The sequence below is a fragment of the Labrus mixtus genome, chromosome 21 (genome assembly GCF_963584025.1).
Source record: "Labrus mixtus chromosome 21, fLabMix1.1, whole genome shotgun sequence".
In the NCBI taxonomy this organism is placed as follows: Eukaryota; Metazoa; Chordata; class Actinopteri; order Labriformes; family Labridae; genus Labrus; species Labrus mixtus.
In genome coordinates, this window is record NC_083632.1 from 9,404,399 (window position 1) to 9,419,377 (window position 14,979).

At 44.1% G+C, this 14,979-nt stretch overlaps 1 protein-coding gene across 1 annotated transcript in view; it reads right to left on the reverse strand.

The window, feature by feature from the left end:
- The window catches only part of LOC132955128 (adenosine kinase-like), a 114,118-nt gene that overhangs the window by 50,359 nt on the left and 48,780 nt on the right, over window positions 1–14,979 (reverse strand). The window contains exon 6 of the mRNA XM_061027817.1: window positions 14,555–14,663. Within this exon, the coding sequence (XP_060883800.1) occupies window positions 14,555–14,663 (109 nt within the window). The remainder of the gene's footprint in view (window positions 1–14,554; window positions 14,664–14,979) is intronic.

The window sequence follows — 14,979 nt, forward strand, 5'->3', positions numbered from 1 at the left end:
CTGGCAATGACAAGGTTACAGACTTAAAGAACGCTTTTGTACAAGATGCAGTTAATCTATATCTGCAAGGAGCAGAGATATCCGCTTTGGCATTGAAGGCAACGGGTGTGTAAATCCCCCCCCCCCCCTCCTCTCTTTATGAATGAAGTCCTGGAAGAAGATTAATATTTTTTAAGTGTTTGTAGTGGTTTTAATCCTGAGAGACCATTTGTTACAGATGTAGGAAGAGGACCAGAGGGAAGCTGCTGTATTTCAAGAGGAACCATCCAGAAGCCTCCTCTCGTGGTATTTATTTGGTGAGGGGGAAAATATTCAAAACGCTGTCACAGTTCTGTTACGATTACAGCACAGAGAGGACGCATGAAGGCAAACACGAACACCAAACAGGATATGGCATTTGTGCAACAGTTTCCAAGCAACTTTGAATTACAATAAGAGCGTCATACCTGTGCAATTCAGGGGGAAGCTTCAAAAGCAAACCGGTGGTCGACAATGTAACATGCAACTGTGAGAAGAAGAGAATAAAAGCTGAGGCGGGATGACCGGGGTCGAGCATCTCTGATGGATCGGAAAAAGGTGACCAAAACATTTGTGTGGGAATAAAATGGAGGCCGAGGGAGAGGCAGGAAGAAATAAAAATAAAATAACACTCCCTGTAAACACCGGCTTAGAATTATTTACACACAACTCCAAACATTAAAGCGTCTCCTCATCCTCGATTAAGTCTTGTTTATGTTTCCCTCCAACAAGAGGGAGTAATATACATGGGACGTCAAGTTGAGATGCATCAATATTGTCTCCACAACTGCGCCTGCTACATAATTAATATACACTCTGACATGACATGGATATGATATGACAAGGGTATCAGAGGCAAAGAGTTAGAAGAAGAGCAGAGTGGATGCATTTTTCATGAACTGCAGAGCCTCCCCGGCCAAAAAGTTCTAGACATGATGTTTCAGATTCTGAGATGAAAAAAAAAAAAAAAAAAAAAAGGGGCAAGAGAGGAAAATATGTGGCTGAATGAAAACAAACCTGGGATCTTTATATATGCACTCATTCTGACATGTCCACGTCTCTGATCACGCATCCAGAGGTCGACTTTGATCAGCCTCGAGTCTCCCTCTTGGCAATACGGATTGGGGTGCTGTTAAAAAAAAAAAAAAAAGCAACCCAGCAAATGTGATACAACACGCCTTCATCTTTTTTACTTCAACTGATGTCTCAACATCTGATGTGCCGTGGCGTTGCTGCTGCGGCTGATACTTAATAAATGTGAAGGCTGGGTTTCTTTAAGGGGAGCGTTTTCCATTTCTTTCACTTTTCTTCTTCAGATTGGTGGGGCTATAAATAGCCTCGATTTCTAGTTCTGTAGGGAGAAAAAAAAAAAGAAAAAACCCACACAGGTGTGGAGAAGAATTCATTTTGCAGTGTATTTGGACAGGGCTGCTCTGCTCTGCCAACTGGGAGAAAGGGGGCCTTACAGGGGCCATTCCTCCTCATTCGGAGACATTACCACCCCACTGTCACTGCCAGTCTGTCCCTTCACCCATCACAGAGCCCGCAGCGGACCCACAGCCCATCTCAAACCTCACAACTAAATCACATTCTACGCACAAACGGCCGGGGCCATGCAGCATCTACTGTATCTAATCTAATCTGTCCATCTCCTGTGTCCCCACACACACATCAAGACACACACACACACACAAATACACTTTGCAACTCTCTGGAAAGGCAGGCCAGCGTCTCAGCACCTCAATCATGTACATTTCCTCCGTGTGTGGTGAAACAAGAGTCGGTAATGCAAATCAGAAATCAGGATTTGCCTCCATAATTGGGGCTTTATCAGCTCATTAAGAAACAGGCAGGCATCGCTCAAATGAGCATGCACTATTCCCATTAAAAGCTCCAAAGGAGAGAGCACTTAGAAACTATCAACACAAGTCCTTGGGAGAGAGAGGGAAGCAGCTGTGATTGATAAGGTTACTATCTTGTCAGCTAGAGAAAAAAAAAAAAAAAAAAAAAAAAAAAACACCTCAGGGAAACAGCAATTTAGCAGAAAGAACAGAGCGAATGTTCTCAGGTGGCCCTGATGGCCACTTGGCTGCCCCTCAGTGCCATTATGCCCGGCACAAAATGGCACATCTTATTAAAATTTTGACAGATTTATTATTACAGTTGTTTAACCTCTTTATAATCAAATCATGTTACGGGTTCAAGGAGACTCTCTGCCACTGAATCACAATCATTTTAGCTTGATTTAAATGCTCAGTGTGGCGGGCTCCTGTTACCCCCTTGAAGTGAAAATTTACATCCAGTTATATCCAAGTCCAGCGGACATAGGGGGTATCTTAAGAATAATATGAATAAGCCACTTTTGCACTTAAATTCTTGCGTAAAAACCCCCTGATAAAAAACAACAACAATTTGAACAGCTATGTGATTGTGTCAAAGGAAATGACAGGGTGCATAGTGTGTGTTCCACCCTCATCTGGCCCTTGTGGTACAAACTGTACCGCTCACACTCACAGATCTGAGTGGCAGGAAACAAATGTATCACTATTGAAGTAAGAGACCGCATTAATCCCACAGTCTCTGGCTGACAGACAGGGAGCTGACGTGCTGGCATATTGTGTTTCATGTACAGTAATTGCAGCAGCTCAAAGTGCTCAGAGGTGAGATCTGAGCGTACTGTATGACGATGAAGAAGCGTGTCATTGGGCCTGCAGGGAGAGGACTGTCATTAGCTACAGGACGTTGATGATTGAGTAACACTTTCATACTGCTGCAGGGGAAAAACAACCCGATGCCTTCAGCAAAATCAATACAGTTTGAGCCGTCGGAATGCAAATAGCGACTATTCTGGCTGCATGACACGGGATGATGCACCATTACTTATTCTGGCTCCATTCAATGTCATCATTAGCCTTTACAGAGTCAAATCCGCTCAATAAAGGGCATTATTTCCAAAAGGATAAGCGCTGCATTAATCCTTTTATGCTGCTTTCAGCAGGGTTGAGTCTCCCATAGCTAATATTAATGTACTAGGTGTCAAGAGTGAGATGGCTAATCCTGATAACACAGGATGTACAGTCAACTTTGCAGATGGCTATCTGCCCCGGACTAGCGCTCCTAATAGGCGCAGGAACAGGATGTGCTTTTAAAGCCGCACTTCCCGAATGTCGTCTTCAAAGAAAACGATAATTTTCAACGGGGCTTTCTGAACTGAGAAGATAAGCCAGAGAACGGGGGAGGACAAAATAAAAATGATGCTCGCCTCAGAGAGGAAAAATAGCTTCCTGATATAGTCCTAGCTCCCTCTTTAAAGCTGACACCTAGAACATACAGTTTATCAATTATACATGAAGCCAGAATCCATCTTCTGTTGGCAGCTTGTTTGGATCCGGCCCGAGCCCTCTCTGTGGTGAAATGTGTCTGGGAGCCCCCATCCCTCCTGTCGCCTTTTTTTTTTCCCACTCGCAGCCTGTCCTTAAATCAATCCCTTTTTAGGCCTGAATTTATTTTTCCTGTAACAAATCTGTCTTGGCAAATGATGTCACATAAGAGGGGAGAATGACAGCCTGATGTCTATGCAGGGAACATCAACCTTGCTCCAGCAGCCTCCTCCCAAGGTGAGTAATCACGCTGAGGAGCGGTGCAGTGTGTGGATGCCAGCCAGAGTCCAAACAAACCCAGAGTCTGTTGCTCAAGATAAACAAACCAATTAGGGGGAAGGCATGTTATTCCTCAGTTGGTGGGATATTTGCTAGATGGAAAATAATCAATGCATTCTTATTTCCACGGGGTGAAGCCGAAAAAAGTCCTGAGCTGAATAAAATCTAGGCTGAGGGGGAGAGTGAAATTATTCATTAGAAAAAATAAATAATGGGACTAAACTAGCTACTAGTCATGTAATTAATCCATGCAGGCTCAGTGGAGAGAGCAGAGCACAGAGGGGAAGATTCATCATAGCTTTTTCGCCCCTCGCTCCCAGGGATACATGCCCTTCTTGTGTGGATGAGTCAGCTTACATCTTCTGACAATTGTGAGCCGAGGGCTTTGTCAAAAGGAACCACAGTTATTGTTTTGATTGGTTCCCCCTTGTTATGTTGGGAGCGCAAAATGCTTTCAAATGTGATTGCGCCACAGCATCTGAAAATAAGGCACGCACATATAGAACATCAAAAAGGAAGATGTCTGCTTTTTATTTGCGGAGGACAATCATTTGGCACTTTGGCGTCCCTCCACGCTGGAACAAGCAGTCCTATCAGTAATTGCAAGAAGCGGCCCTGTTGGCCAGCCGGAGCATTAGACGACTGGGCTCACGGTGCATGACATTCAAGCCGGCCAATAACGGCGGACATGCTAATCAAAGTGGCTCTGGCCTCCCGATCACAGTGTGACTGGAGGACTCTGCCCGGTCGGGGTGGATGTGCAGCTGCACTGGCATCGTTTCCACTCTGCCCCCTCAGGGCCTGGGCACCAGGCTCACCACTGGCACAAGAGTTTAGATGCCGGGGAATTTTTTTTTAAAAAATGGCGACGGGAGGCTGACAACACCAGACATGAAAAATAAATCACAGCCAGCTAGTTAGCATGGCATGGAGAAAGGGAAAGAGGAAGAGAGAGAGAGAGAGAGGCAGAGGGAGGGGAAAAAAAAGAACTGGGTTAAGAGATTTAATGTGCTCCTGAAAATCTGACACTTGCCAGAGGTCCAAATGTTCCACCAGAGCAACGGCAGCCCTGCGGGCTAAGTCTCTATAAAGCCTCACAAAGCTGCTTACAATATACACTTGAGAAACAATAGATAAGGTCAGAGTACTAGCTAGCTATGTCTGAGTGGGACCGTGCATGAAAACATAAACACTTTCTCACTGCACATGCTAACCCCAGACATGTTTACTGAGAGCCAGACAGATAGAAGTCTGCTGCTGTAGTTAAACATTTAAAGTAGTTAGAATAACAACCAATGCATTCAATGCTTCCAGTCTTTCACATAGTCACATAACTAACCATTTGTCTGACAAGAAAAACATATTAAGACATCCCCTCGGTCTTCATGATCTAGCAGTGATGATATTTTTATGATATGCCTTAAAATTTTGAAAACAAATGATCAAAATTCTAAACATGTCGCAACACTAGCTTGCTGATACTTACACTCACACTCTGTCTTGCTGAAAGTTGCAGGGTAGATCTAAATCCCTCTCATGTCTGTCCATGAATACCAGACCACAGCCAGGAGATTAGCTTAGCTTAGCATCAATACGCAGCAGCACACTAATATACATATTGTTTGTTATACAAGTTTCAATTACAGTTAACCACTCCCTCGAGCACAACATGCTTTATTGTCTAATTTACTGTAACTAGGAGAAAAATGATCATGTCACGTTGAATTAAACCTGATGCTGGAGACTGAGACTGTGGATGGACTAAAATAACCAATCGCATACAAGCTGATGTAGAATGAAGGAACCATCAGGTATACGGTGCTCTCTATATACAAACATTAAATATGTAATATTAAACATAAACAAAGTAATTTGTATAGGCCTACAGAATACAATATTGCAGTGATCAGGAGTGCAAAGACTGCTAAAGTAATCATGTTAATAAATTACGTTATTATGTAACAGAGTGCTTAAGGGGTGGATTCACATGAGGTAGATAGTTTTACGGTATTTACATGAAAGCAATATGCAGATTGTTGTCAGATGATGAGGATAAAAAATGTGTGGGTGTTTTGTCACAGGGTTATTGCACAGTGATAGTCTTTGTGCTCTGTGACTGGTCAGCATTCAGAGTTCTTTTATCTGGTTGATTTGGTGTGTAGTGCTCTGTTCAACCGCCTGAGGGGAGGAGCTGAAACTTTTTGTGTCCAGGGTGTGAGGAGTCTGCAGCGACGCTAGCTGCCAGTTTCCTGATCTTGGACATGGTGTACGTCCTGGATGGAGGGCAGGTCGGCATCGGTTTTTTTTTTTTCTGCAGAAGTAATTGTCCATCACAGCCTGTTTCTGTGCTGTTTGGTGGCAGATCCGAACCGAAACAGTGATGGCAGTTTAGAGGACAGTCTGGATTATGTCTGTGTAAAACATGACTCGAGAAGCTCTCGAGGCAGGTTGAACTTCATGAGCTGATGCATGAAGTACATCATCTGCTAGGGCCTTCCCCCATGGGGATTGTGGATCCCAGGAATCTGAGGGAGTCCACATTAGACACTGTGCTGTTGAGTATGATGAGTCCTCTGTCATCGCCACAGTCTTGAGCAGGATCAGCTTCAGATGGTTCTGACTGCACCAGAGGGCCAGCTGTAGAACCCCCCCCCGTCTGTCTGCAGAGTCATCAGTATCCCAAATGAGGACGATAACTGTGATGTCATTTTATTCAATGTTGGGGCCAAATACGTATGCATGTCCTGGCTTTTGTCTGCTCTGCCACGCCTTATACATGCACGCCAGCATAGTTAACTAATAGTGCCCTGTGCATGTCTAGGCTATTTCATATGATAACCAAAAACTTGCTATCAAGAAACAAGAAAGTTCTATACTTGCCTGGAAGAAGCTCATTGGACAGTGGCAATAAAGATCTTTACAGTTTAGCCAAATTATCATCATCTGCCAGTTACAATTTAAACATTACTGAAGAAAAGTAATTAGAAAATGGAAATTCATTGAATGGCTACTACAGGAAAAAAATTGGCATCCATAAATAGTGTCAATCTTGAGGTGTGATTTAATAAATATCTCAAGGATTATAACTTTAATGAAGGAATTATCAAATCCTTACAAAACATTATATTATCCTCACAAGTCATTAGTCTCCTTTAAAAGGCAGAGGGAGAAAAAAAAAAATTACTGGCAGTTTATAATGGATCCAGGCCAAACTGGCAGAAGGAAGATATGCACAGGCTTATTACAGACCATAAACAAATTACAGCGACATAAAAGGGAAAAAATTAAACCTTGCAGAAGGAAACAATTCTCAAAGAACAGTGTCCGGCATCTGCTGCACAGAGATGCACATCTGTGCTAATCCTTTGTAGGCCCGCCTTCAGGAAGCGTGGAGCTGACCCGTGTGTGTAGAGGGGAATATTCCAGCAATATTTATTCAGTCAAGGCTTTACGCGCCGGCGTGATAATATAACAGCGTCTGACACTTAACTCTACTCCCAATCTTTGCCCAGGAGACACACTATCCTAAAGCGTCTGCAGTTTCATCATGTGAATCTTAATCAGATACTTAGCCAGTAGAGCAGGTTTTTCACTCTCCCTGGTGAGAGTATCAACACATGGCCATCAGGCACAATTCACAGCCGCAAAGTGGCTATTTATTTTCTGCTCAGCGTTACTTGACAAATAATTACTCAGTCTATTCAATTAAGTGGTGGAGCTCACACAAATGGCCACAACAACCCAGAGTAGGAGTGAAACATTATTCTATGTTTTTACAACTTGGTCTCATGAATAAAAAAATAAAAAAAAAGGGCCCCACACACAAACACACACACACACACACACACACACACGCGCACACACACACACACACACACACACACACACGCGGGTTGCTTTGATGCAGAGGGAGCGAAGGGACAAGGTGATGGAAAGTAAAAATATCATTAAGTCTGAACTATTTCATCCCTTTTGCAGCGAGGCAGAGGAAAACAGACTTGTTGCCGGTGCAGCAGATGCACACAGTAATCCGGGGTGAAAGGACATGGTGTTTTCCCTGCTGAAAGAAGAAAAACTGTTTTTACAAGGTAACGTGGGTGTACAAGGAGAAAGTCGCTGCATGCTGGCAGAGTAATATGGACTACAGCCTGGAAGCCTGCCAGAGTCCAAAAAAAATGTTGCCCCCCCCCCCCCCCTCCCGCTCCAAGAGGCAATTACTCGAGATACACTGGATTAAAGCTGGGTTTTTTTTTTTTAAACTTGTGTTATTCAAATTAGAAACCAGGAAATAAAAACACCCAAAATAAAACCAGCACAGCTCTGCCAACATTGGAGTATTTCCACACACATTTCTAAATAAAAATCGCACAGATCTTAACTAAAATAGATTGTTATTCTGTGGGAAGAACTCTTCTGTTCTGTAACGGCACAATGAGCTGAACTCTGGCATCCTGTAAACGTTCTCCCAAACAATAACAAACATTCATGCTTTTTCAGAGGCTTACTGTGTTTTTACTGGAGTTAAAGCTAAAGTATGTAACATTATTTTTATTAAAGGGTTGGTACACTATTATCATAGCATGTCGCTAACTGACCAAACTGAAATGTTCCTCTGAACAAATGTGTGTCTGATCTGTGTCTGTGAGCACCTTCCTTTGTATTGTTATTAACCTATCAGATCTGCATCGACTAACCAATCAGGGACACCGTGCCTGTTAGTTTCAAAAGTAGCATCATCTGGCTACTAGGTGGATTTTTCTTACTGACACTCTGATCAAACAAACAGATCAGAACAGCAGAGGGAAGTTATTCAGAACATTTTCAAGTACAACTGAGGAACTTGTAATTGTAGTATTTATTAGTGTAACAATATTCCAGTAAATGTCAAGCACTTCACAGCTATTATCTAACAGCTTTTAGTAGTAACTTGTAGTTTAAGATTTCGATTACGATTTATTCAAACACACAATAGAGTGCTTAGAGTTAAAGTTAGCTACGCTAACAACAACAAAACTGTTTTACGGAACCTGAACCAGGTTCTGTAATGGCTCCAGTAGGCCTAAAATGAGGTATGAGGTACAGGAGGTACACAGCAGTAACGGTGTCTGATAGCATACTATACTAATCCCTCAAATATGTACTTAATACTTCTTCTCCAGCAGTGACCTACACAGCAATTAACATGCTATGGCTTCCACTAGCAGCTACTGTTTTATTCATCCATTATCTATATCACTTATCCTTCTTGGGGGTCACAAGAGGGCCGGAGCCAATCTGACCTGTTATTGAGCAAGAGGCGGAGTACACCCTGGACTATTTGCCAGTCAATCACAGGGCTGACATACAGAGACAAAACAACCAGTCACACTCACATCCACACCTACGGACACTTTAAAGTCACCAGTTAAGCTAGTGAGCACGTCTTTGGACAGTGGAAGGCAGCCAGAGTACCCCTAGGGAACCCACGCATGCACGGGAAGAGCATGCGAACTCCACACAGAAAGGGCCCTGTCCAACGGGGAGCGCCGCTACAGTTTAACTGGTGAAAAAGAACTGATTTCAGACGAATCCTCATATGCATGCAAGCAGCAGTGTCAGCGGGGGTGTAAGCCAGCATAAAGTTAGCACTCGATTTTTTTTTTTTTTTTTATCAGATGTTTTGAGGCTACTTTTGGTATGTTTAAGTCAGGAGTATTCAACTGGTGAAGCCCTAATTCAAGCAGTTTTATCTAAAAAAAATCTGGGTTTCTCCAACACTCACGAAATCAAATAATCCAAATAATCAAATATCTAATGCTTTGGTCGCACCTAATGATAATATGGGAGACACATGGGAGAGCAGAATGAATCAACACTCTCCAACAATAGAGTCCACATACTGTATGTGTTGCTCTTTTAATCCTTCCTCACTAACACATAATGGACATTCGATAGTTTACCCTTATAGAAAACTATAAACTGAGACGATCTTCATTATCGTCTGGTGTTAAATCGTGCTACTTTGAATACTTACATCTACAAATAGAAATAGTTTCAATTGGAGCTTTATTTGCAAGAAGACGTTTCCATTCTACGCATAACACCTGGAAGTAATGTAGCCCTAGGTGGAAATGTAATTACTTTTTTGGTATGCACAGAGTATGTTTACAGTGTTGTGTTGCACTTTTTACTTCAGCAAAACATCTCAAATCTTCTTCCCCCGCTTGAATGAAGAAGTAAAACTAAATCAGGAGCAGGGATAATTGTAAACAACCTAAATAAATCCCACAGAGGAGTGAAAGCCACAGGATGTCTCCACAGCCAGCGTCGTTTGGCCTCTCCACCCTAATTTACTACACTCCGCCCACTCATGGCTCGGAGGGCTATGGAGCTGGCGGATCCTCCAGCAGGGCTGGGCCAGCCCATACGTCCCACTGGCACGGGACGCCCCGCCGGGAGCCAATCACAGAGCTCGTACTCCTGACAGCTCATTACCACTCAATTAGGCAGGTGCACCTCCACGCACAGCCTTCTGACAAATAGAGTCCTCCCAGATGCATGTTTAACATTCGGGAGAATTATATAGTGACAGCAAACACTAAATGCCTCACCCTTATCACTTGATTGCCTCTAGATTTAAATCCTATAATTGGCCCAGGCCAGCGGGGGAAAAAAAATAAATAAGCCAATAAATATGATGCAGTCTTCTTGTAATTGAACAATTATTAATTCATATTCATAAGACGCTCACTGGCAATTACAAAATGCCATCTGATTAGGAACAATTTGAAATGACATTGTTCCATGCAAAAGACGCTGTGGTGTCAGCCTAATAAAGAGAAGACACATCATAGCGGTCGCTCGCCCACTGACACGACCTCCAGAGATCAGGAGACATGCTGACACAGTGGCTTGGCCGCTGACGGACGGGACTTGGCACCCATCTCTCTTTGTCCCCCCTCAAACTACTCTCACAGAAAAATAGCAGCAGCAAGGGGGTTTGACTTTCAAATTTTTTAACACCAGTGGGCACAGATTGTGCACATAACAAAACACAAGCAAGGCGAAAAAATGTTGATCCCTTGAGAACAGATTCTAATCAAGATGAAATGATTTACAAATCTATTTAATAAGGCTTGCCAGAAGTCAAACTTGGCATGTAAATGCGGTGGGGATTAAATTTCATCGGCAACCAAGACTGTAACTGATCGCCTGCAGACAAAGGGGGAGCCTGCCAGTTTTTTTCACCCCCCTCTCCACTTCTCTTCTCCTCCCTCTTTCTCTCCACTGCCTGCATTTTGCCTCGTGATCCCTCCCCGGCTATGTGGAAGGACAGGGGCAGTGCAGAGTGGTGCAGTACAGAGTGAAAAAGGAAAAAGAGATGAGACAGAAAATGAGAGAGGGAGAGAGGGAGGGAGGGAGGGAGGGAGGGAGGGAGGAGGGAGAAGGGGAGAAATTTTGGAGATAGAGAGCAGAAGTGAGAGAGAGAGAGAGAGAGAAGAAGAAGATAGGAGGATAGAAAAGAAGGAGAGAGGAGGCTCAAGGTCAGCATGAGGACAGTGTGGTCCTCCGAGTTGGACAGAGACACAGCCGCAGTCACCTCTGTGCTAATCAGCCCTTCGGCTGGCTGATGAGATGTCACTTAGTTGTGTGTGTGTGTGGAAAACCTCTCCCTTCACTTTTTTTGGCTGCAAATTGCAGGGGCTGGTTGGGCGGAGGAACAATGTATGTGTGTATGTGTGTGTGTGTGTGTGTGTGTGTGCTACTCTGGAGTGTAAGCAGTCTGACTTGCTGCTTGTGGTGCCAGTATTGCGCTTTTTTTTTTTTTTTTGCCCTCCCCTTCTTGCATATTATGCTACAGTGACTGAAGCTGAACTCAGCTTTCCCCTGCAGTGAGGGCAAGAATACAACTGCCAATTAATGCTATATGCAGTGTGCCAGTGTGAGGCTTTCTGCTTCAACTTGCTGCGCTGTTTGAAAAAAAATTATTAAAAAAAAGGTGAGCTAGTTGTGTTTTTTTTTTTTTTTTTTTTGTCCTTGGGCGTGGCTAACCTCTCGCAGGCTAACGGGGATTGCACCATTAGCTTAGGGCGCAGACGAACAGCGTCCGCAGCTGTGATCAGGTTTGTGACCTAACAGCACTGCAGCTTGTGTCTCATTGGGTGAGTTTTGTGTACCAGGCCAGTTGGCAGAGGCGAGTGTCTCCTCCGTCTATCCTTGGGTTATTTCTGACCATCTGCGCCCAGTCACTAACAGGCCTTTTCACAGTCAATTGTCTCGTTCGTCTCCCCTCTTTTTTTCATTTTTTTGTTGAAACTGCGACATGGACCAAGTGGTTCGTGCATTTCTGAAATGTAAATGGCATCAGTGGGGAGAGGCCATTTTATTTGCCAGGGCTAAGGAGAGCTGTGGAAGCCATAGGTTAATTCAAAGTGGCATCATGGAGGATGCATCAAACGGTGGAGATCAAATTACAGGGCAAAGCGCTCAGTGGTAGGAAAAACAAGCCAGTGGTATGCTGCAGAGTGTGTGCGTGCACACTGTGTGTGTTTAGCAGCAAGTGTATGTGTTTCTGAGAGACTGAGGAAAGAGAGAGAAGGGCAGAGAGAGGCTAAGGAGACAAGCAAAAAAAAAAGAGGAAGAAGAGGAGGGGGGGTGGGGGGGGGGGGGTGTCCATGGAGGGCCAAGGGGGATGGGGATGGAAGGAAAGAGGGAGTGAAGAAAAAGGAGGGGGGGGGGGGGGGGTGGGATGAGGCTAACTGGGCCAGCACGCACACATCAACCCCTCCAATTAGAGTCACTCATCTCCTCTTCACACAATGCATCACCCTCCATTTCTGATGTTTACAATCGTCGGGGAGAGAAATAACTGTAAACATCACTGCTGCAGCGATGGCATTCAAGAGCGCGGAAGGGAAAAAAAAAAAAAAAAAAAAGGAGGAAGATCTCCTCTGCCTGAAATGCGTTTAGCCGTTCCTTCTTCCCCCTCACGCCTTTGTTATTGGTCTTTGTGCAATGATTTGCCTAAGGACCCAGATTTCCTAGCAACAGCCTGCCACCAAACATTTGGCAGGAGTTCAACATTCTCTCTCTTTGTGAGAAATGGCAGCGCTGCCTCCCTGCTCTGCGTCTGCCACCAGTCCTGCTGCTGCCGCTGCTGCTTCTGCTGCTGCTGCTGCTGCTGGATGAGCCAGACTGGCTTGCAAGAAGCCCTCTAATAATTCTGTTTTCATCCAATCACACCACATAGTAGCAAGGCACCTTGAGAGCCTCTGCCAGGAGTCATCAATCACCTCTTTAACGCGCATGCTTTTTTCGACAAACGCGGACGCACGTGCAAGCGGGGGGACACATGCTAACGTAACACACATGCGCGCTTTTTTTTTTTTTGGTAATTACATTTACAGATTAGGAGTACAAGAGTGTATACCACCCTGCAGGCCTTTAATGAAAATCAACAAAGCACATTAATACACAGCAGAGGTGCGTACACTGAGTTAGAGAGAGAGAGAATGTACAATCTGGCTGTAAATTGGGTAAATACATCTGAGTGCTCTCGACAAGGTTAATGGAGAGAGGAGGCCTTAGTGAACACTGGTCTAGACACGCCACACAGTATTAAGTGGGAATAGCTGTGGCAGTGTATCTGGCTAAGTACTTTCCAAGTGCGAATGGGACTCTAATAAAGCGAATGATCCCTCCCCCCCCCCCCCCCCCCCAAAGTTTTGAGAAAGAGGCCCAGGAGGGACGGTAAAAAAAAAGACAAGAAAAAAAAAAAAAAAAAAAAAAAGACGTTTGAGATTCCAAGCACTGACAAACACCCATTTGTGGCCCTTCTATCCCCCTCTCAAATCCCACGGAAGCTTTTCCCCTGCGCACAAGACTGTCGGATGTGGGCAAAACCCAACTGCCAATTTGCAGAGGATGTGCCGTGTTTGCTAATGCGAAGCAGAGGCTAAAAATGGGACCACACAAACTCTGGAGGATGGACCGACTGATCTGCTTTCTGGCACGACCACTGACGGCTTTTTCTCTCCCTTTTTTTTTTTTTTTTAAATTTTCTTCCAATGTTTGTTGCTGCGACTGGGCGGCTAATTATGAGACCTCTGTCATTATTGGACTATGCTGCGCTTATGTTGAGGGGACTTGTGAGCAACAGGGGAAGCATTGTGCATTTCACTTGGGAGAGAATATGTTGCAGAGAGTGTCGATGGCTATGGCTGTGGGGATGATTTATGCCGATAATGAACCGCTTAAAGACGAAGAATTTGGTGCAATTTCAGGGATATCGTCTTGACTGGAGATCAGACAAAACGTTGATCTGCCAGAATTAGATGTAATCCCAAACAGTGAAACATGACCATGGCAGGCCATCCTACTCCAGGAGCTGTAAGTGAAGACATTAGCTTTTGTGTGTGTGTGTGTGTGTGTGTGTGTGTGTGTGTGTGTGTGGTTGCATGTGTGTGTGAATGTCTAAGCCCACATCTGTCCTCCCCCATCTGTGTGTGTGTATGTGTGTGTGTATGTGTGTTATGGGAAGATTGTGTACGAGAGGGAGGGTAAAGCAGAATGAACTTGAATAATCAATTTCCACACTTCCACAGCACCTGTTGGCTTGTCTTCATGTTAAAAGGAATGAATGAATGCATTACATGTAGAACAATTTCACACTGTGCAGCGGCGCCGCGCACAAAGACGGCGGGGAAACGCAGAGAATGGAGCCGTATTGTCTCAATAGGTAACGTAGCTCATTTCCCTCCACAAAGGATGAATAGATAGATTGACAATGCAGAAGGCGCAGTGAAGCATTTCCCTTGAATAAAGCCTCTTAACATTTTGTCCTCTTCTGGCAATAGAGTTGGGGAACAGTCATTTTGAATGCAGAGGGTCTCACTTACCGCGATATAATAGACCTTGGCTTTCTTCACCAGATCCCAGTTGCTGTCCAAGTCCAGGTGTTTTTCCTTTTTGTAGCAGTTTGCCGCTGCCAGGTTAGCGACGAGGGACCTGCCGAGACAGACCCCATAAATCTTCAGCCGCGCTTATCATCCATCTTAATTTTGTCTCAAAAACATCCCTAAAAACACTTGGGCCTAGACTTTGTTTTGTCCTTTGTTCTATCATGATATAAAAGGATGATAGTTTTAAAGAATGTCTGGACTGATGTGAAATCTCTATTTATTTAGGAGTTTATCCACAGAGGGACGTTCAAGGCCAAAAAAAAAAAAATGAGCCACCTCCAAATTTTTCCTGTTATCATATCACTAGGGAAAAGAGGTCCTTTGTTAGCAAAAGGTGAAAAAAAAAAAAAACCACAACAGAC